At 39.0% G+C, this 15,084-nt stretch overlaps 3 protein-coding genes across 4 annotated transcripts; 1 reads left to right on the top strand and 2 right to left on the bottom strand.

Moving 5' to 3' along the window:
• Positions 1–1,067: 1,067 nt before the first annotated feature.
• Positions 1,068–2,216, top strand: LOC141840797 (AP2/ERF and B3 domain-containing transcription factor RAV1-like). Its single transcript, XM_074728864.1, has one exon. The coding sequence runs from the start codon at positions 1,109–1,111 to the stop codon at positions 2,189–2,191; it is 1,083 nt and encodes a 360-aa protein (XP_074584965.1). The 5' UTR covers positions 1,068–1,108; the 3' UTR covers positions 2,192–2,216.
• A 1,140-nt stretch (positions 2,217–3,356) lies between these two features.
• LOC141840566 (uncharacterized) lies at positions 3,357–8,123 on the bottom strand. Of its 2 annotated transcripts, XM_074728603.1 has the most exons (6): positions 7,778–8,123; positions 6,801–7,048; positions 6,389–6,680; positions 4,028–4,180; positions 3,712–3,879; positions 3,357–3,623 (listed from the first exon to the last, which is right to left on the bottom strand). In XM_074728603.1, the coding sequence occupies exons 1-6, from the start codon at positions 8,120–8,122 to the stop codon at positions 3,597–3,599; spliced, it is 1,233 nt and encodes a 410-aa protein (XP_074584704.1). In that variant the 5' UTR covers position 8,123; the 3' UTR covers positions 3,357–3,596. The 2 variants fall into 2 exon arrangements, with proteins under 2 accessions (XP_074584704.1, XP_074584703.1); XM_074728602.1 differs by having other exon boundaries at positions 3,357–3,879.
• Positions 8,124–8,760: 637 nt separating this feature from the next.
• On the bottom strand, positions 8,761–14,841 carry LOC141840799 (DEAD-box ATP-dependent RNA helicase 36). The gene is made up of 6 exons (XM_074728867.1): positions 14,229–14,841; positions 12,581–12,903; positions 11,160–11,363; positions 10,996–11,077; positions 10,754–10,852; positions 8,761–9,073 (listed from the first exon to the last, which is right to left on the bottom strand). The coding sequence occupies exons 1-6, from the start codon at positions 14,814–14,816 to the stop codon at positions 8,921–8,923; spliced, it is 1,449 nt and encodes a 482-aa protein (XP_074584968.1). The 5' UTR covers positions 14,817–14,841; the 3' UTR covers positions 8,761–8,920.
• Between the last annotated feature and the right edge of the window lie 243 nt (positions 14,842–15,084).

Genomic DNA, 15,084 nt, shown 5'->3' with positions numbered 1-15,084 from the left:
AAAGCATCCATTTGTTTATTAAGGATTAATGGAATTAATCTTGATGAGGTATATTGACAACTTAGTTAATTATTAACAAAGCAAATATATATATATACAGAAAACATGAAACACATGCATGGGGAAGGATTAATTAGTCTAACTAAGCTGCTAACTTTATATATATAGTTTGTATGAATACGTCAGAAAATTATCCTGGATAAGGCTTGTGTGGTGACATGACTGGTCCTTAATAATTAAGAAGGTCATAGTTGATACATAATCTGGAATTCCTTGTATTAATTATTATCATATATTGTGCTCCTTTTGTAAGGTGATATATATATTCATGTGAGATTCTGTGTTCGAGTGGTTATTCATTAATATAATTCTGGAATGATCGAGTTGAACTTGGCCTTTTGTTTCTGTCCCTGGATGCAATTAATACAGAGGATCCACCACCCCTAGTTTACGCACGGATGAGAAGAATCCCCAGAAATGACAGATAGGTAAAGTGGGGAAAAAAACAAATGCAGCAACTTGCTCCTGAATTCTATGTTCATCCCCAGCTGCCAATATATATGTATGGACACATACAAAGAATGACACTGACGTACAAACATCACAGAATGCCATGCATGCCACTTTCACTTTCAGCTCACTTTAAAGCTAGCTCTCGGGGAGGGTTTATATGCATGCATCATGCATGAACTTGAAGCCCTCCACCATCCATATCTCCATCCCCATGTTTGTTCTATCTATCCACCATAATTAATCTCCACTTGCATGCCCAAGTTGCACACATAAAACAGTACTGTTCCTTTCCTTTCGTCCATACACAGCTAGCTAGCTACCAACACAAGAAAACAAACAATTAATAATGATTTAATCTTCCTTTTTTGTGTGTGTTGAATTGACCCCCACCACCTCCCCGGCCACATGCCATTAGATGCATGCGTAGAATGCAATGCTAGTAGAAAGCATAATATATGATATAATAAATAACAAACTAATTAATTAAATGTTCTCTCCCTTTCCTCTATATATAACGATCACTACGAGTTTGTTGATTTGTGTTCTCTCTTTAACTATTTATTTATCTCTAGAGCTATCCAAATTTATTCCTTGAATGAATATGGAGAGTAGCATCGAGGAGGAGGCACCAACTCCGCCGCCGCCGCCGCCGCCGCCTCCTAAAGTTGACTTGCGTAGGCTTGGCAGCGGCGGGAGCGTCGTCCTGGATCCTGAGGTGGGCGCCGAAGCAGAGTCCCGCAAGAAGCTGCCGTCGTCGCGGTACAAGGGCGTGGTGCCGCAGCCCAACGGGCGTTGGGGCGCTCAGATCTACGAGAAGCACAACCGCGTCTGGCTCGGCACCTTCGATAACGAGGCCGAGGCTGCTCGAGTCTACGACGTCGCCGTCCAGCGCTTCCGCGGCAGCGACGCCGTCACCAACTTCAAACCCCTCTCCGAGTCCTCGGCCCCCGACGCCGCGGCCGAACGGGCGTTCATCGCCTCGCGCTCCAAGGACGAGGTCGTCGACATGCTCCGTAAGCACACCTACCGAGACGAGCTGCAGCAGAGCAAGAGAAAGCGGGCGACGAGACAGCGGTCGAGAGGCGGCCTCGGGCTCGGTTCGCCGGGATTTGGGGCGGCGGCGCCGCAGCACAGGGTGCAGCTCTTCGAGAAGGCGGTGACGCCAAGCGACGTGGGGAAGTTGAACCGTCTGGTGATCCCCAAGCAGCACGCGGAGAAGCACTTCCCGGCGACGACGGCCGCCGTTAAGGGCATGCTGCTCCACTTCGAGGACGCCGCCGACGGGAAGGTGTGGCGGTTCCGGTACTCGTACTGGGGCAGCAGCCAGAGCTACGTGCTGACCAAGGGATGGAGCCGGTTCGTGAAGGAGAAGGGTCTCCGGGCCGGCGACGTCATCACCTTCCAGCGCTCCACCGGCTCTGAGAAGCTCCTCTTTATCGGGTGGAGGACCCGCTCCGGCCAAGGTCGGCGCACGCAGACGGTGGCATCTGCGACGCCGAACCCAGCTGTCGAGGTCGTGAGGCTCTTTGGGGTCGACATCGTCGTTAGGATGCCGGCGGCCGGCGGAGCCGCGGCAAAGGGGAGCAAGCGCGTAGAGTTGAGCCCGACGGACGAGAGATTACTCAAGAAGCAATGCACGGAGACTAATTTTTGGTCGCCTGTTAATTCGATCGATTAATTTACCAAGAACTCAAAATTTTTCAGGTTTTTGTAAATGTTCAGGTGCACATCAACGGCGGAGATGGCAATTGAGTTGCATCCTATTGGAAGAACTAATAAGAAAAATCAAACATATCTAAAGATTAAAAAAAAAGGAAAGAAAAGAGAATTGCGACTTATTCGTGTTTGATCTCGACTTCTGAACATCGAACGATGATAATCGAGTACAGCAGCGGCACTTTTGGGTAGTCTAAATTCTCTGCGATCATAAAAAAAGACCAAGCTTCTTTAAAATCGTATCATGTTGCACAATTTGTAGAGTTTGAACAAAACGACATGTCCCAAGTTAACTCATTTCCACAAAATTAATCAATCGATATAAATTAAATACCTAATATAAAAAAATTAATGCCATCATCGTGTTGTCTTCCATAACAAGAGTCAACTTTAAGATCACCAAAGACTACAATTGAAATTTAAAAATATTAAGAAGAAGAAAATGAAACATTCAAAAGAAGGCTCATTACCTATATATCATATTTATCACAGTCAAAAAATCAACTCGTATACCTGCACAACCAATTATAATTTTATAAAGTGAACATCATCATTGTCAGTATCAGAGAAGGCGAGTAAGTAAATGGACAAATAAACAAAATTGAGCACAGAACTGCTCGAAATTGTGTAACGTCTGGGACAACATGGTCAGTTACATGTGAGAGTCAAAGAAGGCATAAAATAATAGATGGACAAAATATTCTTGAATACAATGTCTATTATAGTCCCAATAAACTGGTAGCTACTTAAGTTGATAAATACTTCCAATAAATCTGAATATAGATGCATCCAATGTCTATTATCCCCTTAAAATGTAAAAGATCATCCAATACCAAGATTTTCATCCATCCCAAGGTTTCCAATTTTTACATGCCTACCAGTCGATATTTTCAGTTTTCAACAAAAATAATTGAAAATATTAACCCACCATAGGATGGATGAAAATTAGTCTGAGAACTTCGATTTTATCCAAAATATCAAACGCCAATAAACAACACGAGATAAACCAAATTAATCAAATCCATGCACTATATTGTCTGCATCCAAGCTAAATCAGAAAAAAACAATGAAACAATAAAAAAAAGATTTCTTAGGTGTGAGATCGGACAGCACTAAACAAATCCTTTGGTATAAGCAAAATGAACATTTCTGTGTTTATTATCAAAATTTCATAAAACAGCCACTTGGGCATTCTGCCACAAATTTTCGTAAATGCATGTATATTAAGTGATATAAACAACATGAGACTAAAGTACAAATTCCTAATCAAGTTGACACCGTGCTTTTAAAGGCACCTTCAAATATTGTCAGTAATTTCGGAACTACACTGGAAATGGGAACGCGGATAAGACCATGGTTGTGTCCGTTTATGGAGACTTTTGATAGAAGCAAAACTTCGTTGTTCAAAGAATTCCCACAAATTAGTTTATTCCAAAAATTATCATCCTCATTGAGAATTGACTGCTTGAGTAGTTCTAATACCTTGTTCAAATGAGCAACATTTCTACCAGCTCCACAACCAGTTGCAGTTGCAGCACCTATTGCATTTGCTAGTGTTAATGTGTTAATCGCAGGCATGCCATGTAGAAATCCAAAAGCTATGGCTGCAGTGTAACTATCGCCACACCCCACAGTATCAACAACATTTACCTGTTGAGAATTGAGGATCAAATTAAAGCATGTAGTGGCAGTAACCCGAGCATAAATTAGTTTCATAAAAGCAGTGTTTAGGAGGCTGAAGCAAAACAGAGATCGTGGACCTTCAATGGTAGGCTTAAACTGATACAGCAAACTATACCTTGAATGAGGGAGCACATGACACAGTGGTGTGGTCGATCAAAATTGATCCTTTGGCACCCATCTTAATAATGACCCATTTTGTTCGTGCACCTTCTCTGATCAATGCCTTTCCTGCCTCAATAGGATTGTGGATCCCAGTCAGTGTCTCAACCTGCAATATTATAATCAGCATTCGTTGTTCATTCAAAGTTGGATTGTTTAGACATCTACATGCATGAAAGTAATCCTGTTAGAAACTCCTATCAAGTGAATTGAGCATGTAATTAAAATGCTAAATATTATACATTTCAACCAATGATTCTTTTTGGTTGGTTACTATTTGGATAAAGGGAGAGAGGAGCATGAGACAAATTGAAGAAAAGGGACCTCAGTGGAAGATTCAATTATTTTTAATTTTTTCCAAATAATAATTACCCAAATTTAAATAAAAATAAGAATGGATAAAGGTCTTAATCAAATCACAAAAGATATACGCGGTAAATAAAAAAATGGAAATGAGAACTGACACATGTTTGTATCAAAATAAAACCATATGTTCTCCCAGGTAGATGCAGCTATTAGCTGCACTGCATAAGCAATATGCTCTTTATGTGGTTCAAACAATGACAAATTGTACAGGCTAAGTAGAACATCTGTATACTTGTATATTGTAGTCTTCAATTGGCTCACTATTCAGCAAAGGTGGAATCCGCCACCCAAACGGCCCCAGACGGTCGGTCCCACGACCATATGTGAGAAGGTTAATCGGGAAGCTGCAGTACAACGGAGGAGAGCATTGCCTCGGCTTCATCGAGATTCGACCCTTGCCTACTTCAGTAATTCATAGCCATAACCAACTCAACTATGTCCTGGGGGCTTCAATTGGCTCACTCAAACCATGACAATTTAACTTATTTGAGTGCAGTGATTGCTATAGAATCCCCGACTAAAAGCAAAGTTCACACAGTTGCTCAGTCAGGAAAAATGTAACTTTTGATGAACAATGTCTTTACTTTGTTGACAAAAAATAGGTTTAACCTCTCTAGTTTAGTGCATTTACTGCTGTATTTAGTAACTGAATACAGAAGTCTAGGCCCCTATTGAATAAAACTTAATTGTTAAGGAAGATGTGAAGAACTCAAAGAGAATACAAGAGAAGCATGAACATACAATGTCATAGTTGTTTGAAAAGAAAACTGATTTTTGGAGTTTAACGAGGTTATCCAGTTTTGAATAACGTTCCTACAAGCACAACCCAGGATAGAATTTTGTTTTGTTTTTTCCAAGTTTGCCAGTCAATTACATACATTATTTTCTTTTCTATCCATGTTTTCTAAGTCTTCTTTCTTACTCTATAATCATGGTACACTTTCATCCATTAGAGTTTAAAAGCAATTCCAGATCTATACAGAACAATAATTTGTCCAACACAAATGATCCTGTCTATGGTAGATAGTTAACTTCACCTCAGTGTTTCTTCAATATACAATCATTGGTATAGGCAAGTCTATTCTTGAAATCATGCATTTTCTGTACATGTGTTTTTTTTTTTGGCTAAAGTGTTTTTCATCCCTGAATGTAGGAAGCCTGCCACCGGAACCAATGTTTTAAAAGTTGAACTGGACAGCTGGTTCAATTGGGTCAGCTAGGAATGAAACCCACTCAAAAGATGAACCCCTTGACCTTTACTGAACGTGCTATTTACTTCTTTGTTGCCAGATCATCAATGGACCAACTCTGGCAAGTTTATCTCAGAATAGATTGGTTAAGTAACAGACTGTAAAAATTCACTCTATAAACTAAACCTTATCTGACAAGTTCTCTCTGTCACCAGAGTCTCTCCTCAACCTCTTCTGATTCCAATTCAAATATTTCAGGATAATGTTTAATCGCTCTTTAAAAGAAAACATAGCTGAAGACATTTTGCATCAACTATATTTTCTGGGATTATTTTAGAATACTGAATAAATAAGTAAAGCAAGCAGAGATTATGAACCAATTCAAACAATCCTGAAAGGTCTCCAAGAAACTGTGAAATCTAAGAGCAGATCTAAGAATTAATGGTCTGTAAGTAGACACTAGAGATTTATTGACGAATACACACACAGAATCTAGCTGTCTAGTCCTTACCTCCATTATGATTCCCACTGCTAAAACTGAGTGTTGTAGCTAAGTGCAAATAAAATACACAGCATTCAGACCTATGTAAAGCATGCTAAAATAATTATCATAAGAAAGAAGTAAATAAAAAAATCGAGCAATACATGAAATGGCATATGCTGATATTTATTTTGTCAAATAGCTGCACATTTTTTGAAGATACTGCAAGTTTGATAACGTGTAAGAGATCAAAATAATAAAAAATAGTTGAAGAGTGGACCTCATCTGAAGTAAAAAGAAGAACATCACTTTGCCTCAGAAATTGCTGAAGTGCCATCTGTTCTCGAGGGGTTCCATTTGAAAGAGTTTTTACACGTGGGCCAGGATCAAAAAATACTGATGTTCCACAACTAATAGCACAATCAAGTGAAGAGATGATCAAATCAGGGAAGAATTCATCAAATGCATAACCATTGCAGAATAATATCTTAGCTTGCTGGATAGCTATCTTAATCTCTTCTGTCAGCTCAGTCATCCAACTAAATGCAGGTTCCTCACTGAAATCAGCAAAGCTGTACTTGAAAGAATTATGCATTAAGATAAGAATGAAGCCATTAATGTTTTAACATTTTCAATACAAGTAGCAATAAACAGTGAAACGATAAAAAAAAATTGATGATGCAAAAGTCTACCTGCAGAAACCATGCTTTTGAAATGGATCAACCAGTACCCAGCACAAAAGAGTTTGGTAATCTGTAATACTAGAAGTTTCATCAACATTTTTACTCATTCCTAAAAAATTAATGTTCTCATCCTCAAGCACCTCAAGGAGAAAGTTCCCATAAATTTCATCGCCAACATGACCAAGGGTTAAACACAATAGTCCTAGCCTTGATGCAGCAATGGCCAAGTTGCAGTTACCACCAGCTTCCCAAAATTTCTAGACAAAAGAGGGGAAAAGGTTTATAGCGCATTTACCAGAGCCATATAGCAAATCAAGTTCAAATTTCAGTGCTACTCACTCATGGAAGGTAAATTTTGACACAAACAAAAAATAATACAAGAGTTCTGATTTCAATGTACTAGCCAAGCCAAGATTAAGCTCGTTTCTTCAGTATTCCTATTACTTCATTACAATGGCTATAAAAGGGTGACAATGTGAAAAATAATGCAATACAATTTCTTCTAGTTGCTTGTATCTTGATACTATCTTCCCAACAAATTGATAACTTTCTTCTCTACCTCTAGATAACAATCCTCAGGAACTGAAAACAAGGAATTTGTTTTATTTGGTCGATTGTTGAGTTGTTTAAACACTGGGAGATGCATGAAAAATGAGCATAATTAGAAGCATCAGATCTTAATTGTTTAATAATAAAACATCATGACAATTTAAAACCATAATGAAGCTTATATACCATCAAAATAAATTTCTTGTATTTAACAAATGTTTTGAAAAACATGAACAGAATCTCAGGGTAGTATCATAATCTAATAACAGTATCAGTCAATGTAGACCCTTCATGTACCTTTTTTTCTAGAATATCAAAGCGAGCAATCTCTTAAAATGCAAAGACAGACGAGGCCTTTTGTGTTCTCAGAAAAAAGAGTAAATCCAGTAAAGGAAAGAAAAATTGCCAGAAAGCGAACGAATGGGATTCCTACCAACCTTATCAGGAGGCGAAGCTGCCAGCCGTTCCATGTACGCCCGCCGCTCCTCCTTGGACGCCGGCGGCAAGCTCGGGACACCGAGAACGATGTCTACGCAGAGGTTCCCCAGCGTCGTGAGATCGACACTCTTCCGCACCCCGTTCCTCGCCTCGCCACCTACAACGGGATCCCAAACCCGACCATTCCCGGCGGTGATCTGTCGGGAGGCGCAGGCGCCGACAGCGACGCTGGCAGGAGGGAAGGCCGATCTTCTCGGAGGGAGGTGGAGGGTCGTCCGGACATCGATCAGGAACGAGGGTTCTGGCCTCCGAGGCCATGGCGGGTTTAGGGTTCTGAGAGCCATCGATCGCCGAACGAGCGGATATAGAGTGGGCGGTTGATAGTTTCATTAATAGAACCTGAGCATTACCACAAGATACATGAAATAAAAGTCCTCAAAGAATGTGAAATTTAAAGGAGTAACCCCAGCACACAGAAATTAGGTGTTTGTATGCGATCAAAAACTTTCAGCAAGGGGGAATACGCACATTTGTCACTAAAGCCGCTTTAGAGAAGGTTCGCTCTTCGTGCCGACTTGCTCACAGAGACGTGCTTGAATCCTTTACAAAGTTGTGGCATAGAATTGAAAGAGTAGGTCATTAATCTCGGCTTTTTATATATATTAAAATTATTTTTTTTAATTCTCATTTTGTCAATTAGATCAAACTTGACAAGTGGAGGAAAAAAACACTGGTATTGTTTCAGCATCTATCATTCTCATATTAGACTATTAAATCCCTCATTTGATCTGGAATACATAAAAATCGAATAGAATAACAAGTGGAATGAAATGCTTCATTCTTTTATTTAATTGCCACTACAAGTGTGCATACCAATTGAAATGTTGAGAACACCACAAGGGAGACTGTAATTAATCTCATCAACCAGGAGAAGATGAAGGAGCTATGCATAAGATTCAATGAAATGGTTGTTGAGGCAAACAAATAGCAGTCTATCCAACCATTTGAATAAAACAAAATTTGTCTACATTTTACAAGGCTGTGATCCATAACACTTGGGACGACGAAGAATCACTCCAGTAGCACATTCAGCGGATGTCCTATGATCAGCCAACGAATTGTTGCTACTTGATAAAAGCGAATCATGCTGCTACTTTTCTGTCCTGCCGTTTCCGCTTCTTTACCAGGCCTTTTTCTGATAAGGTCCTAAGCTTCTGTGCTTTTCTTTCTCGTGCTGTATCTTCAAAACCATCATCTACCATTTTCATCGTGGCCACGCGTCTAGCTTTGAAGACCTGCACTTTGCGATAAAGTTAACATAAGGCAATTTAGCTGGTGTGGAAATTCCTTGCAACACTGGAATATGAAATCCAGACACCCAATGTTCCTTTATGATGATGGTCTGAATTAAAATAGCATCAAAAGAATGTTTGCTTAACCATTGTACCTGGATAACTATGTTCTATTCTATCGAAACTGAAGAATTAAGAGAATAATTTCAACATGTGAAGGATTGACAAAATATATTGAGAACTTGTCTTGTTTGTTAGCCACACGGGCATCCTCAAACTCCTGGCCATGGAACCAATACGAGTAGCTTATGCCAAGGTAGCACAGAGTTTGTCGAATATTGATTCAACACCATAAACTAACCAGACAAACCACAATTTCCAGTACCTTAATTTATCAAAAGGGCTAATGAGAAATCCTTGATGATACTATGGTGAACAAGAAATGACAATGAGCTGAACTACTACATATCTCATTTAATAAAAGAATGTGGTTGCTTCAAATATCAATCAATTGAACTCAATTCTCTTCACTTTTTCAAGAAGAATAGCAAAGGCTTAGGACATTGTGGTTCTCAGTTTCTTTTCTTCACTCTTTAGACTTCTCAAATTTAAAATGGCTTGTTTATAAGGGTGGATGAATAGGAGAGGAGGAAAAAAACACATAAGCACCCATTTTATGTGTTTTTATTGTTTCTCCCTCCCTCTCTCTCTCTTCCTCCCCCTGTCGTCTTCCCTCTTATTCATTCATCCGTCCCCGGGGCAATGGTGCCGCGGTAGGAATAAGCACCCATTCGATCCCCAGCTACGGTGTATTTGCAGGAATTTTCCTTCAAATAGGGAGCGCAATCAAAGGATGCTGGGTGTCTAGGCTGGCCGCTGCACTTCCCGATTTACCCTAGTGGCCGGTAGGAAACTTCCGTGTGGTCGGGCCGGGCCGGTCACCCCAGGGATAGTCAATGAGGCTAATTGGGGTTTATCATTTTTTTTCTTATTCATTCATCCAAATCAACAAGCTTAAAACCTTTCATCTTCTGTCTCTCTTTCCGCTTTCTTCCTGGCTATCTACCTACACTGCATGCTGTTCCATACCTCTTCTTTTTATCTTCACTGCCTTCGACCTTCAAAACTAGAAGTTTCAATTTGTTCATGGATAGGAACACAAAACTGAATCGGCTCTCCTTAAGTTTGGCATTCTACTTGTAAAAAATCCATACTGATCATAACACAGTTAAAATAATAGACACAAACTCTGACACAATTTGTGAAGCATGCATGTTTATCAAGTCTATATATTTTTAATCTTCTGACAAGAAATACAAGAGGATGAGGGCCTAATTTGACAATAAGGTGGTCACTTGCAACCTAGGTAACTATGTCCAAGTCATGGATATACACCATTTATTTGGGAGAGAGATTGTAAGCATTAACCCTTTATTACTTAGAGGTGCAGTCTATACATTAGGTAATACAGAGGTTCCATCAGTAGCAAGTCCGTAAAAATTCTGTACCCATCGTACCAAGCTTATACTTCAAATTGAAAATCAGCGATTGATGTTTATGTTAAATATTGGTCAAGGCATACACAACTTAAACCTTGAAAACTTACAAAATCAAATGAAAAAAAATCTAGAGACAGTAAGTAGCTTGATCTTGGATAAATATGACAGATTAATGGAACCATACCATTGACAGATCATCTTTAAAGGCGTTTTCTTCATATTTGTATTCTGTTAATTGTTTTTGGATAACAGCCTCTATCTCATGAATGAGATCCAAATCATTCTGCACCATAAGGAACAGGGTAAATATACCTGTCTAGTGAAAAATTATAGTTGCAATAGTAAATCATTAGTTAAATGTTTTGTGGTTAATAATCAGCAATTCATAATACAGGTGATGATGATTTCATGATCATGATGCCAGACCTCGGTGACAAAGCTTATAGAAAGTCCTCCTCTGCCTGCTCTTGCAGTTCGTCCAACACGATGAACATAGTCCCTTGCATACCTTCAGAATTGAAAATACCAATAAGTAGGAATGACATCAAACAGTTAGAGGATCCAAGAAAATCTAAAGTTTGTTCATCTACTTGGGAATGTCATAGTTGATTACGAGATCAACTGTTGGAATATCCAAACCACGGCTTGCTACATCAGTGGCAAGCAAAATAGGAACTTGACCAGATTTAAACCGACTTAATGCAGAAAGTCTCAGTTTTTGGGCCTTGTGAGAGTGCAGAGCCACTGCGGACTGGTCCAATTCTTCCAGGAGCACACTCAGAAGGTGACAACTTCTGCATGCACATAACCAAGAGTTAATAGTGCCCCTAGCTTAAAAAAGAAGGATTCTCGCATTAGATGTCTCTTCCAAAACACATAAAGTGCTTCAAGCCAAACAGGAGAGATACGATAGGTTATTGTTTGCAAAAAAATGCCAACTGATGGGAAAGAGAATCCATAAATAAACAATTTCATGTTGATAGATAGTATATGAAAGTCTATTTGATGCACAGTCCGAGTATGTCTACCAGATGAATGGACTCTAGTGCTCAGTCCTACTATGTATCTTCTAAAACACATAAAAGGCTTTAACCCATAAAGGTATGGATATAATAAATTATGTTCGCAAAAAATTTCCAATTGATGCGTGAGTAAAATTATATAATAAGCAATGTCAAGTTCTTAAATGGTATAAGAAATTTTCTTTGATGCTCAGATGTACTATGTCTACCAGATGAACAAATTCTAGTGCTTGTATAGGCCTGACAGATAGTCATTGCTCCATTTTCAGGGAAACACTTTCATGATAACCAGTAAAAAGCCAGAGGCAGCAATGCTGGTAATAACATCGAAACTAGAAGATTATCTTTGATGAATACAAACTGTTGCTAAGGAATGAAATAGTGAAGATATTGAAAAGCATTATGGGTAAGTGAAGTATTGTCTTAAATAATATAGCATCAGATTTTATCACATTGTTTGTTACCAAAATAACCATATTAAGATATATTCCTATTTCCCAATGATTGTAGTGCTTTAAATAGACAACAGAAAATGAATGAAGCAAAATAGAAGAACAAAATGTTTTTGAAATCACTAGGTGCATTGCATATGCATTACTTAGGTGTGTTTGAGAGCACTTTTAAAAGCATCTTTGAGTGCAAGTGGGGTGTTGGGAAGTGTATACTCAAAAGAATACTTTATCAAAGCCCCACCTTCCTAAAGATATTCTCCAAATGCTGGCACGGAAGCGAAAACTACTTTAGAAAAGCAAATTATAGATTACCATGAAAGTTAGTATAAGACATTTTAGAATATATAATCAATTAAATAATGTTAAATTAGCTTCCATATCTTAGTGAATATTAACACATTCATGTTTCACTTGAATTGATTTCACATCATAACAAAACCAACATAAGATGTATCTCCAGTTTTCAAGATTAGATGAACAATTACAATATACCAAATGAAAGACTATTCTGATCAAAACGTCCAACTACAAACATACCTGCAAGTGGAAACAAATACCATGACTGATCGGATATTTCTCTCCTCCATTCTCGACAAAATGTGAAACAGGTACACATCCTTAAGATTCTTGGGAGTGATAACAAACTGTTGTTCTAAAGAATCAACTGTTTTAAATCCTTCATATCCCTCGTAAAAGTATGACCTATTTCCAGATATTTGAAGCAAGGCCTGTAAATTACTGGTCATAGTTGCAGAAAACAAAAGTGTTTGCCGACTCTTAGGCAGAAATTTAAATATAACCCGAAGTTCCTCCTCAAAGCCAACATCCAATACTCGGTCTGCCTCGTCCAAAACTAGAAACTGAAAGAAAAGAAATAAGACACATAAATATCATAAATCTTGAAACTTTAATGCTCAGAAAGCAGACAATAAGAAGTGATATAGAAGTTTTAACAAACTAAACATACAAAGGATGAGAAGCTTTGTTTAATGCAAGAGAAAAAAAACAATTTCCAGTCATACTTTTGTTCACATCTCCACCAGACAATCACATACTTTGTTTTTATGATGCTTCTCAAAAAAATCAAATGAAGATATCTTTCCAAAGAGTTACCCTGTAAACATAGGTCATAACTTGATAAGATCAAGATTACTAAATAGTTGGGGCAAGAAGGAAAAAACTAAATTTTAATCTCCCTACTAGGTTTCAACTCATTGCAGCGACTCAAACTGAAATTCTTTCCAAGACAGCTAGTCATGCTAACTTAAGTTAGAAATAAAAAATTTAATGTTGTTGCCGATGAATGATTTATTTTCTTGTTATACAAAGCCACCTGATTGCATCTAATTCATCTAGCACTGAACCCAATGCTAGCCGCAATTAGGATAATATTAAGCAACCATCACTAAGAATTAGTTTGTCTGTTGCTATATAGCTTATTCATCTGCTAAATCATAGTTGCTAGTAGACCAAATGGATTCAATTCCAGATACAACTACCAATTTATACATGTATGGATTTACATTTAGCACATCTGTGTTGAAGACACATCTGATATTGCAAACAAAATTACATAACTTGGAGCAAAGTTAGTCACTCTGTCTGCATCTACACTGTTTCAAGTATGATGAAAAAATTTGTAGCCATTATTTATATATAGTGTAAGAACAAAACTACCACAGTTATGCATAACAAGAACTCACTGTAAGGTACAGCATTTTTGTTAGTTACTGTAAGGTACTTTTCATACCAGTCCAGACCAAAATTGGTCATCAGAATAAAGGAAATCTCATCGTAAACCCAAAATTTTGCAGCCAACAAGAACTCACTGTATTTAATGCTAATCTACAGTGGTAGAAGACTGAAACAAAAGCAAAGCATGCCTGGGCATAATAAAACACTAAAATTTTCCGAGTTAAATATCATGCAACAAATAAAACTATTAATCTTTCATTGCACAACTTAAAATAGTTCTTAGAAAATGCTTGAACAATCTCCATAAAACATAAAAGGGAGACGATATATCAAGTTTGATAAAACGTAGGCTACTTAATTTGTAAGAGAGTAATTATTGAAGTCAACACTATTATTTTCCTCTTTTGGTGGAAATACTGTTTTTTGTTTTATCAACCTAAAGATACTCTTTGGACTTTCACTCGGCAATATATAGCAAGCAAATTTTCACCTTTGTCTTTGAAAAAACAGCAGGTAAATCAGGATCTTGCTCCAGCAAAACCTTGATCCGCCCTGGGGTCGCAACGACTACATGTGGTCGTTGGGAGAGGGCCCGTGCCTGACTGAGCATGTCCATACCACCGACGACGAGCGTGCACCTTAGGTTGAGCGATGAACCAAACGCCCTGAATTGCTCCGCAAGCTGAACGGCAAGCTCCCTGGTGGGAGTGACTACGAGGGCGAAGACACCGTAGGGGTCCTCAGCCAAGCGATTGAGGATAGGAAGGGCAAAGGCTGCAGTCTTTCCGCTGCCGGTCTGAGCAATCCCTAGCACATCATCACCAGCTAGGATACGCGGAATACAGCGGCTCTGCACTGTGGTGGGGCGTTCAATTCGCAGCTCACGGCAGGTATCGACAGCCCACTCGGAGAGGCCAAGCTCGGCGAAGGAAGCCGGACCGACGGCGTCGGCATTGCCGCGTTCGTGTTCGAAGTCATTGGAAGTAGGATCTGGGATGCGGGAGGGTAAGGCGGGAGCTGGAGGGTTGGACTTCTTGATGCTGGAGAAGAGGCGGAATGGTTTGGGCTCCGCATCCATAGGAAGAGTTGATTACGCCGCCGACAGCGAGCGAGGGACCTTGGCGAGGGATAAATTTCGGCGATGGACGACGATAACGAACGACCGCCCTCGAAAAATCGCCGGCGGCGAGTTGTTAGGGTTTTGTTGGGATGCCAATCCACGCTACACATTGACAATAAAAAAAAGGAAGCAAACGGAAATTAGATCAGTTATTGTAAAATAATAATAATAATAAATAAATAAATAAAAAGCCTGATTTATAATAAATTCAATAAAATTATGAACA

This window comes from Curcuma longa, chromosome 11 (genome assembly GCF_044706935.1).
Source record: "Curcuma longa cultivar G26 ecotype Majalengka, Jawa Barat chromosome 11, ITB_CL_G26_1.1, whole genome shotgun sequence".
NCBI lineage: Eukaryota > Viridiplantae > Streptophyta > Magnoliopsida > Zingiberales > Zingiberaceae > Curcuma > Curcuma longa.
This window is presented reverse-complemented; position numbering and strand designations above follow the sequence as displayed.

Coding starts and splice junctions, on each gene's coding strand:
- LOC141840797 (XM_074728864.1), top strand. CDS start 1,109: ATGAATATGGAGAGTAGCATCGAGGAGGAGGCACCAACTCCGCCGCCG.
- LOC141840566 (XM_074728602.1), bottom strand. CDS start 8,122: ATGGCTCTCAGAACCCTAAACCCGCCATGGCCTCGGAGGCCAGAACCC. Junction 7,049..7,777: donor CAGCTTCGCCTCCTGATAAG/GTTGGTAGGAAT, acceptor TCTTTTGTCTAG/AAATTTTGGGAAGCTGGTGG. Junction 3,880..4,027: donor CATGTGCTCCCTCATTCAAG/GTATAGTTTGCT, acceptor AATTCTCAACAG/GTAAATGTTGTTGATACTGT.
- LOC141840799 (XM_074728867.1), bottom strand. CDS start 14,816: ATGGATGCGGAGCCCAAACCATTCCGCCTCTTCTCCAGCATCAAGAAG. Junction 10,853..10,995: donor CTATAAGCTTTGTCACCGAG/GTCTGGCATCAT, acceptor CTTATGGTGCAG/AATGATTTGGATCTCATTCA. Junction 9,074..10,753: donor TTAAAGATGATCTGTCAATG/GTATGGTTCCAT, acceptor CGCAAAGTGCAG/GTCTTCAAAGCTAGACGCGT.